General features: G+C 33.3%; 1 protein-coding gene and 1 long non-coding RNA gene across 2 annotated transcripts; both read right to left on the reverse strand.

Annotated features, from left to right (window-relative positions):
• Positions 1–5,175: 5,175 nt before the first annotated feature.
• Positions 5,176–7,711, reverse strand: LOC133033870 (uncharacterized). The gene is made up of 3 exons (XR_009685923.1): positions 7,063–7,711; positions 6,857–6,952; positions 5,176–6,130 (listed from the first exon to the last, which is right to left on the reverse strand). It is a non-coding gene; the product is annotated as an uncharacterized LOC133033870 (long non-coding RNA).
• A 3,028-nt stretch (positions 7,712–10,739) lies between these two features.
• Positions 10,740–14,096, reverse strand: LOC115720592 (zinc finger CCCH domain-containing protein 14). Its single transcript, XM_030649739.2, has 3 exons — positions 13,785–14,096; positions 13,157–13,217; positions 10,740–11,745 (listed from the first exon to the last, which is right to left on the reverse strand). The coding sequence occupies exons 1-3, from the start codon at positions 13,867–13,869 to the stop codon at positions 10,959–10,961; spliced, it is 933 nt and encodes a 310-aa protein (XP_030505599.1). The 5' UTR covers positions 13,870–14,096; the 3' UTR covers positions 10,740–10,958.
• Positions 14,097–17,759: the final 3,663 nt, after the last annotated feature.

The following is a 17,759-nucleotide window of genomic DNA, read 5'->3' on the forward strand; positions in this document are numbered from 1 at the left end:
AATAGTATGGAATATCTCAATCTTTCTTCCACATAGGGGTGAGCATAAAATCCAGAAAACCGTAAAAACCGTTCAAACAGACCTACCGAACACCGTTAGAATCGAAACCGACGAAACCGAAAACCGAAAAAATCACTAACGGTTAAAACCGTTCAGCCTTGACCCAGCCGGAAGTGTGGTCGACGAGGACGTCGGACCCCGTAAGGGGGGGTGATTATGACAGTCAGTAGTCCCGTGATCCGTAAGGGAAAACACCGGGTAAGCTGTGCAATCCCACATCGCTTGGAGAAGGTCAAGTGGGATGATTCTGAGACTGTGTAGGTATGGGACTACACAGTTGAAGAGGGCTTAAATGGATTAATTGGTACTACCTATATCAACAAGGTGCATCTTGTTTTTCGGTAGCCCATCTCGAAAGAACTCCACAGTTTAGCGTGCTTGGCTTGGAGCAATTTCAGGATGGGTGACCTCCTGGGAAGTTTTCCCAGGAAGCGTGCGAGTGAGGACAAAGCACGCTGGAAACACTCGTGTTGGTCTGTAGGATCAGTCATCAGTCCATGAAGCAGCCAGAGTGACGTACTCGTGTATAAGAGCCATTCATTCCGTGGGTGTAAGGGCCCAATGTAGGCTTGAAGCGGGGACGTTACAAATGGTATCAGAGCCTTGACCCAGCCGGAAGTGTGGTCGACGAGGACGTCGAACCCCGTAAGGGTGGGTGATTGTGACAGTCAGTAGTCCTGTGATCCGTAGGGGGAAATACCGGGTAAGCTGTACAATCCCACATCGCCTGGGGAAGGTCAACTGGAATGATTCTGAGGCTGTGTGGGTATGGGACTACACAGTTGAAGAGAGCTTAAATGGATTGATTGATACTACCTATATCAACAAGGTGCATCTTGTTTTTCGGTAGCCCATCTCGAAAGAACTCCACAGTTAAGCGTGCTTGGCCTGGAGCAGTTTTAAGGATAGGTGACCTCCTGGGAAGTTTTCCCAGGATGCGTGTGAGTGAGGACAAAGCACGCTGAAAACACTCGTGTTGGTCTGTAGGGTCAGTCATCAATCTAGGAAGCAGCCAGAGTGGCGTACTCGTGTATAAGAGCCATTAGTCCGTGGGTGTAAGGACCCATTAGAGGCTTGAAGCGGGGACGTTACAAATGGTATTAGAGCCTTGACCCAGCCGGAAGTGTGGTCGACGAGGACGTCAGACCCCGTAAGGGGGGGTGATTATGACAGTCAGTAGTCCCGTTATCCGTAAGGGGAAACACCGGGTAAGCTGTGCAATCCCACATCGCCTGGAGAAGGTCAAGTGGGATGATTCTGAGACTGTGTAGGTATGGGACTACACAGTTGAAGAGGGCTTAAATGGATTAATTGGTACTACCTATATCAACAAGGTGCCTCTTGTTTTTCGGTAGCCCATCTCGAAAGAACTCCACAGTTAAGCGTGCTTGGCTTGGAGCAATTTCAGGATGGGTGACCTCCTGGGAAGTTTTCCCAGGAAGCGTGCGAGTGAGGACAAAGCACGCTGGAAACACTCGTGTTGGTCTGTAGGATCAGTCATCAGTCCATAAAGCAGCTAGAGTGACGTACTCGTGTATAAGAGCCATTCATTCTGTGGGTGTAAGGGCCCAATGGAGGCTTGAAGCGGGGACGTTACAAATGGTATCAGAGCCTTGACCCAGCCGGAAGTGTGGTCGACGAGGACGTCGAACCCCGTAAGGGTGGGTGATTGTGACAGTCAGTAGTCCTGTGATCCGTAGGGGGAAATACCGGGTAAGCTGTACAATCCCACATCGCCTAGGGAAGGTGAACTGGGATGATTCTGAGGCTGTGTGGGTATGGGACTACACAGTTGAAGAGAGCTTAAATGGATTGATTGATACTACCTATATCAACAAGGTGCATCTTGTTTTTCGGTAGCCCATCTCGAAAGAACTCCACAGTTAAGCGTGCTTGGCCTAGAGCAGTTTCAAGGATGGGTGACCTCCTGGGAAGTTTTCCCAGGATGCGTGTGAGTGAGGACAAAGCACGCTGAAAACACTCGTGTTGGTCTGTAGGGTCAGCCATCAATCTAGGAAGCAGCCAGAGCGGCGTACTCGTGTATAAGAGCCATTAGTCCGTGGGTGTAAGGACCCAATGGAGGCTTGAAGCGGGGACGTTACAACTGTGTAGTCCCATACCTACACAGTTGAAGAGGGCTTGAATGGATTAATTGGTACTACCTATATCAACAAGGTGCATCTTGTTTTTCGGTAGCCCATCTCGAAAGAACTCCACAGTTAAGCGTGCTTGGCTTGGAGCAATTTCAGGATGGGTGACCTCCTGGAAAGTTTTCCCAGGAAGCGTGCGAGTGAGGACAAAGCACGCTGGAAACACTCGTGTTGGTCTGTAGGATCAGTCATCAGTCCATGAAGCAGCGAGAGTGACGTACTCGTGTATAAGAGCCATTCATTCCGTGGGTGTAAGGGCCCAATGGAGGCTTGAAGCGGGGACGTTACATTTATCCACCTTAATTGTCCCTTATTTTTGTTGTTTTAGGGCCAAGGAACTCTCCCGATGCAGATTCAGTCGCGTCAAGAGATGTTAACTACCATTCTTTTATCTTCAGACTTGATTTCAAGGATTGGGAGGTATAGTTTGTATGTCTTGATTTTAAGCTTTTATGTACTTTGAAATACTTAATGAAACCGATTACTTGGTTCGGATTCAATCAATGTGATTAGTCCTACTCTGATGCAAGGAAGAGCCTTAGTTGAATTTTCACAATGAAATGATTGTGTTGCCTTCATTTCTTTCAATGAACATTCAAGAACACTTGAGCCTAGAACTAGCCATCTATGTTGATCAGTCTTAATGGTTTCTTAGGTCTTTGGAAGAAGTTAGTTATAACTGAAAACTAACTAACTAGCTCGAGTTATTAAGGGAGCGTTTAGTACGAGGTTTAGACTTGGTGTGAATGAGAATGTCACATTAAATTAATAACCAAGGAGTTTGTGTTTCCATGTGGATTTTACTTTTTTAAATTTAAATTGTAGTAACGTTAATTCCCTCCAACACTCGAGTTTCATATTCCTTCTAAGTCTATTCCTTACAACCATGCTCGACCCTGGGCTAAGGTGGCTAGGCTCGTGCCTAGGACCTACTCAAACCTAGGGCCCAAAATTTTATTACAGTATATTTTTTGCATTGAAAAAAAGGTATTATTTATTTTTTTTTTTTTTGTAAAAAGAATCCCAATAATACTCACATTTTACTTGAGATAAAACACACACTCAAAAAATTTCTTGGGCCTATTATTACTCAAGGTTGGTCCTGCTTACAACTCAAACTCACATAACAAACACCTCATCAGGTAGCGTTTGGTTGGAAGGAATGAAACCATAACTATAATAAGAATGACATTGTAGTACTTTAAAATAAAACCAAACTTAAAAATGTAATCAAAGTTGTTTCTTTTCCATTCTACTTCATTTCATTACCTCTAACCAAATACTACCTAAGTAACCAATCCTAGTGAAAGTTTCTGATTGGACAAAGAACTAGGAACCAATTCTTCATAAAAACACTTAAGAAATCTCAAACATATCATAATGAATGTTTTCCTAAATTTAACGAACATTAAATTGTCACTTTTTAAATTCTAGATACTCATTTTTCATTTATGTTTGTCCTAATAAGTAGTTGTGTTAAGTATTGGTCAAATGTTCAAGGACAAACTCGGCTATTAGTTATGACAGTTGGTACTCGAGTTTTAGAGGTTAAGTTAGTTGCTTACCTCTCATAACTAAAATGGTTACAACAAGTTTTGTAATTGCAGCTAATGAAGGGCATAGTGGCGGTTGGAGAGGAGCTGATGCCACACCGAGGAGGTTTCACAGTTCCTAAGGTGGCTTCACCGGTAAGAAACATCTCGAGGAACAGGACGGTGGCGGTTGCAGAATAAATTGGCCCAACTGTTGTGAAAGTATGTTCTGAGAAAGTGTAACGTCCCCGCTTCAAGCCTCCATTGGGTCCTTACACCCACGGAATAAATGACTCTTATACACGAGTACGTCACTCTGGCTGCTTCATGGACTGACGACTGGCCCTACAGACCAACACGAGTATTTTCAGCGTGCTTTGTCCTCACTCACACGCATCCTGGGAAAACTTCCCAGGAGGTCACCCATCCTTGAAATTGCTCTAGGCCAAGCACGCTTAACTGTGGAGTTCTTTCGAGATGGGCTACCGAAAAACAAGATGCACCTTGTTGATATAGGTAGTACCAATCAATCCATTTGAGCTCTCTTCAACTATGTAGTCCCAAACCTACACAGTCTCAGAATTATCCCATTTGACCTTCCCCAGGCGGTGTGGGATTGCACAGCTTACCCGGTATTTCCCCTTACGGATCACGGGACTACTGACTGTCACAGAAAGAGTACAATGCAGCAATGCAGTATCAACCATTTGTAACTGTTGTGAAATACTAGATTAGGTTTTACATAACAAACTTAATTATGAGATGTTATCAGTGGTTCCATATTGAGTTATTTTCTAACTATAACAAACTTAATTATGAGATATTATCTTAATTATGGTGCTTCCATATTGAGTTATTTTCTGACTATAACAAACTTGTTGTGTATTATCTAATTTGAATGAATGAACACTAGTTTATGTGAAATTTTCTTCTCTTGTATATTTTGATAGTTTGAGAGGCTTAAATTCTTGATAGCTTTTTGTGAAGAGTTTTTCTTTTTTTTCTTTTTGTTGAATATTTGATACTCACATAATACATAATTATTCATATTAATAATTGGATAAATATTATTTTGGATCTTGTGTTTTATAAAATCTCTCAGTTTTGTTAAATGACAAAATAGATTTTGTATTTTTTAAAAGAGTGTCTACACATTTAGTACCTTGCGTTTTATCTAAATGTAAGTTGGGTACCATGTATTTTTAATAATACTTATTTGGTACTCTATATTTTAAAATCATACATATTTAGTATCCTAAATTCATTTTTTTTAATGAAATTTTATCAATACAATCAAACAGTATAAAAATTTATGAATTTTGAATTCAAAATTAATTATATGATTACATATAATTTAGAACTATTTGGTTAAATTGATAAAATTATATTGATTAAGTTTTTTTTAGTGTACCAAATATGTACAATTTAAAAATATGAGATACCAATTAAGTATTATTAAAAACACAGGGTACCAAACATGTTTTTCATAAAAACACAAGGTACTAACCAAATGAGTATATTGCCTTTTAAAATGGTACAAAGAGGATCCTGAATTGATTTTTTTTTTTGTTTAAATAAAACTTAATAATAATCCGATCTAGAGGTGATGACAAAATGATCTATATTTTCTATTTCTGTTTGTATTAAGAATTATTTTCAAGTTGATTATATTAAAAAAAAAATTATCGAAAATTAAGTTCAAGGTCTTTTATTTTTATTATTTTGGAAAATACAAGGTTCATTTTATCATTTAACAAAATAAAGGGTCCAATCAGTAACTTTTACAATCCAAAATAGTATTTACCCAATAATTCCCCCTCACATTAATAAAATTCTATGATTACCATTTCTATAAAATATTATCTCTAATTCGATTGGTGAAATAGTATCTTTCTCCACTATTTATAGAAGTTGGAGTTTTTATAATGTGAAAATAGTAATTTTACAAGGTTATTCAAACTAGAGGATATGTAATATCCATAACTTGGGTGGTTAAAGGTCACACTTTGACCCTTGTTGTAAGATAAAGCTTATAAATGATCCTTTAATTTATATCACAAAATACTAGCTTAAAAGTAATGGATTAACTCATGTATTAATAAGAAAATATTAGTAACAAAATCAGGTTCACTCATCAATATAAAAGAAAAATAATATCCCCACAGTTATGTAATCAAATAAGTCAATAAAATACCAAAATAATACCTAGCATCCATCATTCCTCATTTCTAACTAGTACATAGCTAATTTGTGTCATCCAGACCATCCATTTCAACTTAAATACAAAATAAGTTTCATTAAAAGATTAAAGAGTAGAATAAGACTAAACTAATAACGACTTCCTTTCCCAACGGTACCATCCTCATCCACTAGCATCAAACTGAGTTCCTGGAATGGGAGAAAATAGGGGGGGTGAGCTTATAAAGCCCAGTAGGAAAACAACTAATATCAAATGACCCTTGGTTTAATAAAATTCTTGCATGGTTAGCTTTGTAAAAATAAAATATCTCATCAACAGTATCAATATGTACAAATAAAGTAGAGATACCAGAAATAATCACAAATCAAACGTCAAATGCACATCACACCGTCCACTAGACCCCTAGCTCTCAATACCAATCATAGAAAACGACATCCAAAACCGGGTAGTCGCATCTGATATCCACCATAATACCGGAGCTCAGATTTAATTGACTCCCTGTACAGATTCTAGGTCTTTCACCTACAGGTGAGTGCACACCTAATCTACCTATGATGACACAGAGACTAGGTCGTGAAACAACAATATGCACCGAACATGATCAACATGACTCTCATCAGTATAACCAAAGCAGGCAAATAATAAACATAACAAAAGAACATATTCCTTTTTATTTTCTAGAAAATTCGACAGCATAACAGCTGTATTTTGAATAAACCCAAAAATTATAACCTGCATAAATATTTGCACACAAAAATATATTTGGCACTCAGTGCCCTAGAATAGTCCAAAAAAATATGCAGATTAAGTTTTTCAATTTTTCAAACAATTTTGTAAATCATAAAAATTGGAATATATCTAATGTTATACAATGCATATAAAAATCAAGTCCAATAATCAAGTTGAGTCCCTACCTCTCCCGAGTCGTTAAACTTTATCCAAAATACAATCTTAAGCTCTCAAGTCCCGAGCTCCAATTGTTTTAGTCCAATCTTACATATTACTCTCCCCTATACCATCAAATGGTTAAATAATTATCATCATCGTATTCTACATTCAAAACTGAGTCCAACGACATATAATATGACTATATTTAAAATTTGGGGTTTTGAAGCCTCACCTAAGCGGTGCACATTAACAAATCGGTGGCGGTAAAAATCGGTGTACCGGAAACGTCGTCAAAAATAGGCGTAGTATATATCAAAACGACCATCTCGACGAGTAGATCACACCCATGCCAACCGTTTGTCAAAACGGTACACGATGTCACCGGAAAGTCGCTGGAAAGGGGCGGAGCTACAAAAATGTCACCAGAAAAAGTAGCGAACCGGGAAAAATGGTTTAGTGTAGGTTTTTCTCCTCGACGAGCTGAGTTTAGTGGTGAAAACCTCTCGTCAAACGGACGCCGGAGGTGACTGGAAAATCCGTTCAAAGTTTGAAACCCCAAACTTTGACTTGCGATCCCGAGCTAACGGTGGCGAAAGGAGCGGCGGCGCTTAGGGGGTGAGGTCGCCGCGTAGAGTTCCATTCTGTCAGGCACGTGGGGTCGGGCGATCGTCGGAGGTTGGTTGCCGAAGTGTGGTGGTGATGGTAGTTTGTGGATTTTATTTTGAGTTTGTGTTTGAAGAGAGAGAAAAGGATATAGATAAATAGAGAGAGAGAGGGACGACAACACTATTTCCTGTATATATAAAATATATTTTTTTATACATATATATTATATAATATTTATTTAATTATATATATACTCGGTTTGACTGGGTCAAACCGAGTCTTCACATTCTACCCTCTTAGAGAAATTTGGTCCCAAATTTTTTCGTCATATAGCCTTCAGAGCAAATGATTATAAAATTAAGTCAATTCTTCTACATATTATAAATAATGTAAGAGACATCTTTATTTTTCTCTAAAAAATTAAATCATATAAGATCTAATTTCACTAATAACCATATATGTATATACTAGTAAAAAGTTACGTGCGAGGCACGTATACTAAATTTTATGCTAGTTTTTTTCTACGTTATTAAAAAGTGATACAATTAAAAATTAAAAAAAATATTATTAGTTATTAGGTTCGACATCATTACCCTGTGTTCATTTTTAAAGAAAAAAAATATTTATGAAATAATAATTTGTTGCAACGCGAGTACAGGCAAAATTCAAAAAATATAGCATTTATTAGTAGAGTATTGACAATTTCAACAGTAAATTAACTGATTGTATACTTTTTTGTCTGCTAACATTAAGCTTTTGATATTTGAGTGGTGAACTCTTATTTGTCCGCTTTTCAAATTTTTCTAACACTCTCATTTTATTCTTCCAACTTTCTGTAGTTGGAGTGATGTCCTTAATTGTTGTATATAGTGTAGTCATTTATTCACCTGTTTTCAAATAAAACAATAGATATACAAAATAAAATTAAATATAACTAAGCTCATATTAAAATCAATCTCACCTTTCAATATAGTAAAAGATTTTTAAATTGATTCATTCTCACTTAATAATAATTGTGACAGACCTAACGAATAATAATATTATGTTACCTAATAACAAAATAGGAATCCACCAAACAACATTATGAAAATTTATTCCAGGTATAATTATATAAATCTATTACTCATTGAAGTCTATAAGAAACTCTAAAAAGCTCACAGTACGAAATTTCACATCAAAAATCTAAAAATGATCAACTATGTAGCAGGAATAATAATACAATAACTAAAATTGCCTAGTCATATACAGTCTTAAAACTTAAAAGAGTGACATTATTCATTCAAGTTTCGACTAAGTGTTTCTGAGTTTGAGTTATAATATTGTGTCCTGTGTTTATGTCCAAATATTATGTGTCTCTGGCTAATCTAGTGAAAAAAAAATTGAAGTTTTGATTCTCAATAAATAGAATGAATATAAGTGTATACTTTGTAGTAGGTCATTATTGTGTCATTTTTAAGTTAATGTGTCAACTTGAAAATAATTAATTTAATAAACATAATGGAGTCAATCTAAAAATATTTTTCTACCTTAATAAGTAGAGCTATAGAAAACAAACTCAGTAACTTTTTGAGTGTTGAAAAATTGTAAATGGTTATAAATTCAGAGTAAGTAAGTTGTGTGTGACAGCTGGTTAAAGAAGCCAAAATTGAGGTTTATGATTAGAAAGTAGAAGCACCGCTAGAACTTTCCTTTGTTTGAAGTAATAGTATAATAACTAATATTTTTTATTACATATTAATAATTAATTCAAGATGAACTTTTCAAAGTATTTTTGAAACATCGTGGGATACATAAATGCAATACTTTTGCATCTTTAGCAATATATATATAATATATAAATAGTAGTAAATTCTTATTTAATTTTTAATTGTATCATGGCATAAAATTTAATATATAGCTTTTTACTTACCATGCATGGTCGACACCTCAATTGAATATAGTCTTATTCAATTAGTTTCTGTTTTTCGTGTCTTGATTTCAGATTATAAGAAATTATTATTTTTCTTTGGACCTTGACCACTTAATCTATGATCGTATAATTTTAGAATAAAATTCTTATATGATCGTAGATGTATATTTATGGTATTGTTTATTAATAATTAAGATATCAAATTAAATATTTTAAACCATGAATTTCTCATAAATCATTTTATTTTTATTAATAAATCATTTTATTTTATATTCGGTTCCCTACACATCCTTTCAACCTCAATTATCTCTTTGTGATTTACAGCCAATTTTGTCATTTTTTTCACCTACAAAATTAAATTGATTTGAAAATCCACCCCATATATATCTATTATCAAACTGTACATATATACAAAGGCTTGATTTGTTTAAAATTCAAAAAAGTTTTATGTTTCTGAAAATTTAAAAGATGAGTCCACATGAAATTTTTTGATTGGTTGGTAGTTTTAAAAAATCTGTTTGGTTTGGTTTTGTTTTTACTTTTTAATTTTTAAAATTGTATTTTCAAAATTAATAAACTATTTTATTTTTATTAATAAATCATTTTATTTTTAATATAAATAAAAAGTCAATTTCTCATAAACTAAGAATTCTGTTATATAGGCATACTTTATATAGAATATAAATAATTATATAATATTATTCGCTTTTATTTATTTATATATATCACAATTGGTATTTTTTTTTTCCTATCTCAATGCGATTCTTTGACTGTGTTTACTGAGAATATTTAATGCTTAATAATCTCTTCTCATTCTTTCTTAGTTTACTATGATTTTGAACTACATTTGTATTTTTGCCACTTTTTTTGTTCATTGTGATCTTGAACCACAATGAATTATTCTAAATAATATAAATAAAATGGACGATTATTTTATATATATATTTTTAATTTCTAGAGTTATAGTTGTGATTATATATAGAGTTGAAATATGCTAAATATCAATTCAAATATTAATAGGATTTATTTTATTATTATTTTATTATATACAAATAATATTTTATTATTTTATTAAATAAAAATAAAAAGTCACCCATAAATAATTAAATCATCTTAATATTTATCTTAAGATGTTAATTGTGTACTTTTAGCCCACTCTTTTTATTCTCCAAACTTTAATTATTTTTACATTTGAAACAACATTATTATTAGTACTTTTATAGCTTGTATTGTAGGCATGTACTTCACATCTTCTAAAATCAAAGAGGTCTTAAATCAAAACCAATTCAATTATCAATTTAAAAGCCAATTATTAAGAAAAGGCTTTGAGTAATATTTCATCACCTTCATTATCATCATTTGAATCCACAAAGCTTTTAAAAGAAACCAACACATATAAAAAGAGTGGATAAGTGAAGAGAAACAAAAAATTAAGAATTCAAGAATATCAAAAAACCTACTTTAAAACTCAAAAAGCTGCAACATTATAACAATCAAAGAACATTTAAAAGAAAACCAAAAAAAGCTACAAGATACATCAAAGAGTTTTTATCCTAGAAAAGATTGGCACAAATATTAATTTTAGACCAAAAAAGAGAAAAGAAAAAGCAAAATTATATCCCAGAAGACTTGCGCAATTCATGAGCTCCATGGGCAAAGTGGCACCTATCCCCAAATGTGCATGAACCTTTATTAAAGTTATCACATATTTTGGTCCTAAAATTGTTTCCCGTACCGCCGGAGTGACCGCCACCGCCGCCGCCCCCACCACCACCTCCGCCGTGATGGTTCTTCATGTGATTTGCAGCCATAGATGACCCGACATTTACGATGAGCTCGTGAACCATTGTACTAGCTTGCTTAATCTGGTCGAAGGTTCCCTCGAGCTCAATATTCCTCAAGTGAGGATCTGTTTCGTGCTCTCTTATTGCAAGTTTTGCTCCTGTGGCTCGGCATATTTGTTTTGAGTTCACTCCATTTTTCCCGATGATGGCTCCGGCAAGAGAAGAATCGACACTAATTTTGGCTGTGGATGATAATCCGAAACTGGCTGCAGGACCGTGAGAAGATGGAGGCGGTTCCATCCTACCACCCATCCTGCCGCCGCGGTGATCATCGTATGATGGTAATGTTGGCTTGCCAAGCTCCCATTCCCCGTGAGCGAAATGGCATTTTTCACCGAATTTACAGCCTTCTCCTGAGCTAAACTTGTTGCACAAACGGGTCTTGACAGCTGGAGGAGAGGCGCCATCTGGGTAAGATGGTGGAACTACAGGGTTCCTATTGGGTGGAGGGAGGGCTGGGCTGCCACCAGCATTGATTAGTTGTGACACAACCTTCAAACCGCCAGGAACGTAATGCAAGAAATGGCAATTTTCACCAAAAGGGCACCCGGAAGTACTGCATAGAAGTATTAATCAAATGTGTCAGTTCAAAAGTTGCAAATAAATAACAGTGAGAAATGGACCGATTTGGAAGAAAAAAAAAATAAGAAAATCTATGTAATTTGTATCATCTCTATTATCTGCCAAAAACAAGAAAATTGAAACTATGAATCTGTTAGATATCATGAGGTCCTTTTATTTGAAGAGTTTATAATCTTAATCCATATAAATAAATAGGGCATATAAACAAAACAGCAGGAGTTTAATAAATGTTAAAAGGACTGGTTGATTAACTTGTACAACTTTATTAAATGCTTTTTTGAACCCCATGCAGCCAAGTAAAAAATTAGTACAAGTGAAACAGTTTTGTTGCTGGTAATCCAAACGAACAGGCATTAAAATCATTGCAACAAAGTCAATGTAAAGATGGGAAATCATAATTGACTTTTCCTACTTCATTCCAACTAAAAAGATTCTAAGCTTACTTAACAAAAAGATTCAGAATATACTCTGCACCCATGAGGAAAGAAAAGAGCTCAATAGAAAAATCAAATGATTAAGAAAACAACTGAAATAGCTTAACCTAAACCAAAATGCATGGCGCAACTTGTCGTGACCTTGGAGTTAAAAAACAATGCGGAAATGCATAGTTCACATTGTTATTCATCACATAACATGAGAAAACAAGAGAAAGGAAAAAGGAACACACCAAGGCGAAACAGCATAACAAAACACAGAGAATGCTAATGAAACAAATGTAGCACTAAGTTGCACACAAATCTTATGTTCCTTTAATATGCTGAAATTGCAGATTTATACTCCAAATAATGCAAAACAACACAGCATATCGGGTAATTATTCTTTCTCCTTTTTTAGCCTTTCCACTGGTTCCATAATTGACGATATATGCAACAATTTTAAATCACACAACAGAGAGCTTAGTAGGAAAAAAAATCTTTCCATCCCGATTGAAACAGCCTCCCAAGCAACATGAGACTATGGGATTGGTCAGCAGCCTTGCAGGCCTGCTCACCAATCCCGAGCCCCACATGGCTCAGGAGGCCGCTCATGGTCGGGATGAAAAGCAGGATTCTATAATAGGCCACTACGCTTTTTACTAGAAAATAAGTTTCTGCATTTCATTCAACTGCATTAAAATTTAGATATATTCCAGCAAGTAGTTATGAACTACATCTTGTCATTCAACCGTAATCTGTTCATAGTCTTTGTTATCATATGATTAGAACAGAGAGTACAACAACCTGTATCACAGCTTTACATGCTAATTCCATTAGTCCACATCATAATATTTTAGTTCTAAATATTTTGTAAAAGATTTTACTTAAATTAAATTGGTATGAATTTATCATCAATAGGGAAAAATCACATTAGACTACTTATATTTTAGATAAGTTTAAGATTTGAACCTGAAAAACTTTGTGCATGGCTTCGATTTGCTTCCTATACCAGGTGTAAAGGTCTCCATTTCTGTTGAGAGCATTAATTATTTCCCTCAGTTACTTATTAATCTTCACAATTTTTACAAATATTTAACACCACCATCTTATTCTTATTCTTATTATTACAAAGTTCAACTAGAATAACCCTTATTAAAATAAAATCATTTCTGAAGTATTTTAGGGTTTTTGAGATTTAATCTTCCTCTCTCATTCACTCCATTTCATCAGTATGTTATACCAATTCAAAGTTCTATCTTCACTCTAAAATCAAGCCAATTTTCACCAAACAAAAAAATCGAAAACTAGACTCCAATACTCAAATTCATAATTAAACTAATAAAAACTCACTTATCCAAAAAACACCTATTTACTCAGATCGAATAACAGAGCGAATTCAAGTACATATATACATAAAAAGAAGTAGAACCCGGCTTAGATTCCTTGAAACAAACCCCATTAACGATTATATACCAATATATAACTAAAATAAAGCCACAATTTTCACCAAACAAAAAATCGAAAAACAGACTCCAATACTCAAATTCATAATTAAACTAATAAAAATTCAAGTAAACATATATAAAAGAAGACGAACCTGGCTTAGATTTCTTGAAACCGCCGCCATTGCCATGAAAAGAAGTATCAAATCTCGCTCTCTTGCGACCACCTTCATACTCCATCTTATAGCTAAATTCAAAGACTCCAAGCCACAAATACGAAGAAGACGAGTACAACCAAGAGTGAGAGTGTAACAAAAATGGCGGAATCTGAGAAGAGAGAGAGAGAGAGAGAGAGGTGTACGTAGAGATTAGCTAGGGTTCGAAGTAGAATATTTAGAGAGAGAGAAAGTAAGAAAGAGCGGAACTGAAAATTAGATTTAAATATGGTTCATTTATTATTTTGACGTAACGTAACGTAATATTAATTTATATTATGAATTTATGATCTGTAAGGTGAGGTGAGGTTGGGGGTCACGTGCTCTGCGTGTGACGTTACTCTTTTTATTTTATTTTTTAATATTGGAATTTTGGAATAGTATGGAATATCTCTGCCAGATTCGTTTACGTGTTCTAATTTTTATGGGCCTGTCTTTCTTTCTAGATGGGCTGGACTTTGGATCAAGCCCATTAATGAGAGGGATAAGTTGAGGAAATTATACTCTAATACTTTTTATATATTGTTCTTTTTTATTTTTACTTCTTTTTTAAAGTCTATCATTTTTACCTCTTTTTTTAAACATTGTACCAATTTTGCTCATATCATTTCAAGACACTTTCCATGTGATTCTCTTATGTTAGGGTATTTTAGATATAATTCATATAAAAAGAGGTATGTTTCAATTAAATATAAAATTAGAGGTAAATTTGATTAATTGATTAATAAAAGTGGTATTTTTCAACTTACCCCTCTTTTTTATATCTATTAATCAAAAATACTCTCATATTATATTTCATTAAAATATACTTACTTTTTTGAGTAGATTGACCAATTTACCTTTATTTTTCACTTAAGTCTAGTACATATTTTATATTAACCTAAGAGATATAATGGGAATATTATTTATAAAAGTAGGTATATCTTAAAGAATATGAAAATAAAGGTAAAACTTAAAATAAACAAAGTAAAATGGGTATACAATACAATTTACTCTTAAGGATATCCTTTCGTGTAAGAATTTAGGGGAGTAAGTTGAAAAATGTCTCTTTTATTAATCAAATAACTAAATTTACCTTTAATTTTTATTTAATTGAAACATACCTATTTTTATATATATTGTATCCAAAATACCCTGATATAAGGGAGTCACATGGAGAGTATCTTGAAGTGATAGGGACAAAATTAGTACATTATTTTTTAAAAAAAAAGGTAAAAATAATAAACTTTAAAAAAGAGGGTAAAAATGAAAGAGGACAATATAAAAATAGTATAGAGTCTAATTTCTTCAATTTAGGGGGTGCATGTCTGGTTTTCGGGTTCATGTGTATAGAATTAGTAATCCAAACTCATATGTTTGTATGACCAGGTTTTTGGGTGCGGGTGGGTTGGGTTTGGGTTGAACCGGATTTGAGTGAGTTTTGACCGAATTCGGGTTGGGCTAGTTTTTTTTGGAAAAATATCATTTTTTATACATTTTTTTATATAAAAAAAATAGAAATAATTAAACTTAAAAAGATAAAAGAATAGGAATAAAGTAAAAATGATATATCATTGTTTAATTTTTTTATTTTTTGAGTTTATGTGTTTCGAAAAATGTATAAAAAAATTAAAATATATATATTTAGGTTTTGGGTGAGTTCGGGTATAACCCAGTTTCTTCGAGTTTCATATTAATGAAACTCAAACCCAACCCAGTGATTAATCGGATGCAACCTGAACTTAGCATCAAATTTTTAAAACCTATTTTTTTTTTAAGTTTTTCAAGTTTCAGGCCGAGTGAATTTTCTGAGTGGGTGAGTTTTCGGGTGTAGATGTTTAGCCCTAGCTAAGATCATAAGGATAATTACAAGAGTAATTTGTATACTTAAGTTTAACTCTCATTTGCAAATAAATAGCTAAGTTTAATTTTTGGCGGTAATAATGCCTAAGTTATATTTTTAGAACTTCCATAAGTACGTAGCTGTTAAATAACTTTACACAGTTTACTGTTTTTTCCCATTTTCTTTCTTTTATACTGTTACACGCCCAAAATAACTTTTATACTGTTTTTTTTTTCGAAATTAACTTTTATACTGTTTTTTTTTTTCGGCTGCCAACAATTTTATGTTATTGTTTTGTTTTTTTTTTATTGATTGGGACATGGGCTCAATTATTTATTTAATTTTTTATTTTAATGGATGTAAAAGTTATTATTTATTATTTTTAATATTTAATAATTATTATTTTTTGAGATAATTTAATAATTATTATTTTGGTGAAAAGGTTGATGGGATGTGTCATAAAAGTGACATGTTTTACTTTTTCTTTTATTTAAATAAATTTAAAAATCACACCCCATGTCTCACTCTTTTTCTTTTATTTAAATAGATTTAAAAATCCCACTCCCATTTCTCATGATTCATCTTCTTCATCATTTTTATCTTCTAGCTTTTCACATAAATTTCACCCCCATGTTCTAATATTCATCTTCTTATTCAAGTTTTTTTTTCTTCATCTTTACCGTTGTTTTAGTATTGTTCTACTGTTGTTTTTCATGATTTTTATTTTTTTTTCATGTCCAGTTCTTCTTCTTCATCTTCTTTTCTTTTCTTCTTCTTTTTTTTTTTTTTTTTTTTAATTTTTTGAAGTTCTTAGTTATGTTTTTTTTTGAAAATATAAGAGTTAGTGTGTTTTTTTTTTGTTCTTATTTTCTAGAACTTTTCTTGCAAATATAGTGCATTTAGTATTGAGGATGTGCACAACATAGTTAATTTTTGATCATTTTTTTCTTTTATTGTTTTTTTTGTTTTAGTATTGTTTTAGTATTGTTTTACTGTTGTTTTTCATGATTTATTTATTTGATGCCGATTTCACTGCCCTTGCTCCATCTCGCTGGAATTAATAGGTATTTTCTAGGTGTTCTCGTGTTGTTGTGATTGTTATGTCTGTGAGTGTGGAAGATGGAGGCTATAAATACATTTCTTCTTCGTTCTCTTTGGCTATTTTTGTGGTTTTTTTCTTTTGGTTATCCTATAAATATATATGACGAGCTCACTCACAAGAGAGTTTTGAGGTGTGTGTTTCTTTTATATTTTTCTAAGTAGTTATATTTGTTTCATTTGTTTTTGTGTTGTTTCAGTGTTGTTTTAGTAGTTTTTTTTTATTTATAATTTTCTAGGAATAGACTTGCAAATATAGTTGATTTTGCATCTGGTGTTGAGGTTGTGCAGCAGATTGTTTATTTTTTTTAATCATTTTTTTCTTTTGTTTTGTTTGATTATTTTAGTGTTGTTTTACCGTTGTTTTGCCATGATTATTTATTGACGTCGATTTTACTGCTTTTGTTTATTCTTGTCGGAATTAATGGTTATTTTCCGGTGTCCTGGTGTTGTTGTGGTGGTTATGTCTGTGATTGCCAAAGATGGAGGCCTCATACTTTTGTTTTGGTATTGACAGTATAAAAGAAAAAAAAAAAAGGGAGGACAGTATAAATGTTAATTCTGCCGTGTGGCAGTAAAATTGAAAAGTATTACCCCAAATCCAGTATTTTTGTAAAATGCCCTATTTTTAGAACTTCCATAAGTACGTAGCTGTTAAATGTCAAGTCATTATCCACATATCATTTTCTTATTGGTATATTTAAACTATTTTTGTAAAAAAAATAAAAATTTTATGATTTAGACTAATCAGGGATTGCCACGTGGTAACTTACTTAATACCAAAGAGGTACTTATATTTTTACGTTCAAAGATTTTTTTTTTTTTACATTTGTACGGTGTTTTATAAAACTAACACGAAAACAACAAAAAAAATTACATAAAAATAATAAGAGCTTCCATACAACATCAAAATAACAACAAAAAATAATATATAAATAACAAAAATTAATAATAAATTTATAAGAGTAGAACATAAAAATACATTAAAAGACCGT

The sequence above is a fragment of the Cannabis sativa genome, chromosome 2 (genome assembly GCF_029168945.1).
Source record: "Cannabis sativa cultivar Pink pepper isolate KNU-18-1 chromosome 2, ASM2916894v1, whole genome shotgun sequence".
NCBI lineage: Eukaryota > Viridiplantae > Streptophyta > Magnoliopsida > Rosales > Cannabaceae > Cannabis > Cannabis sativa.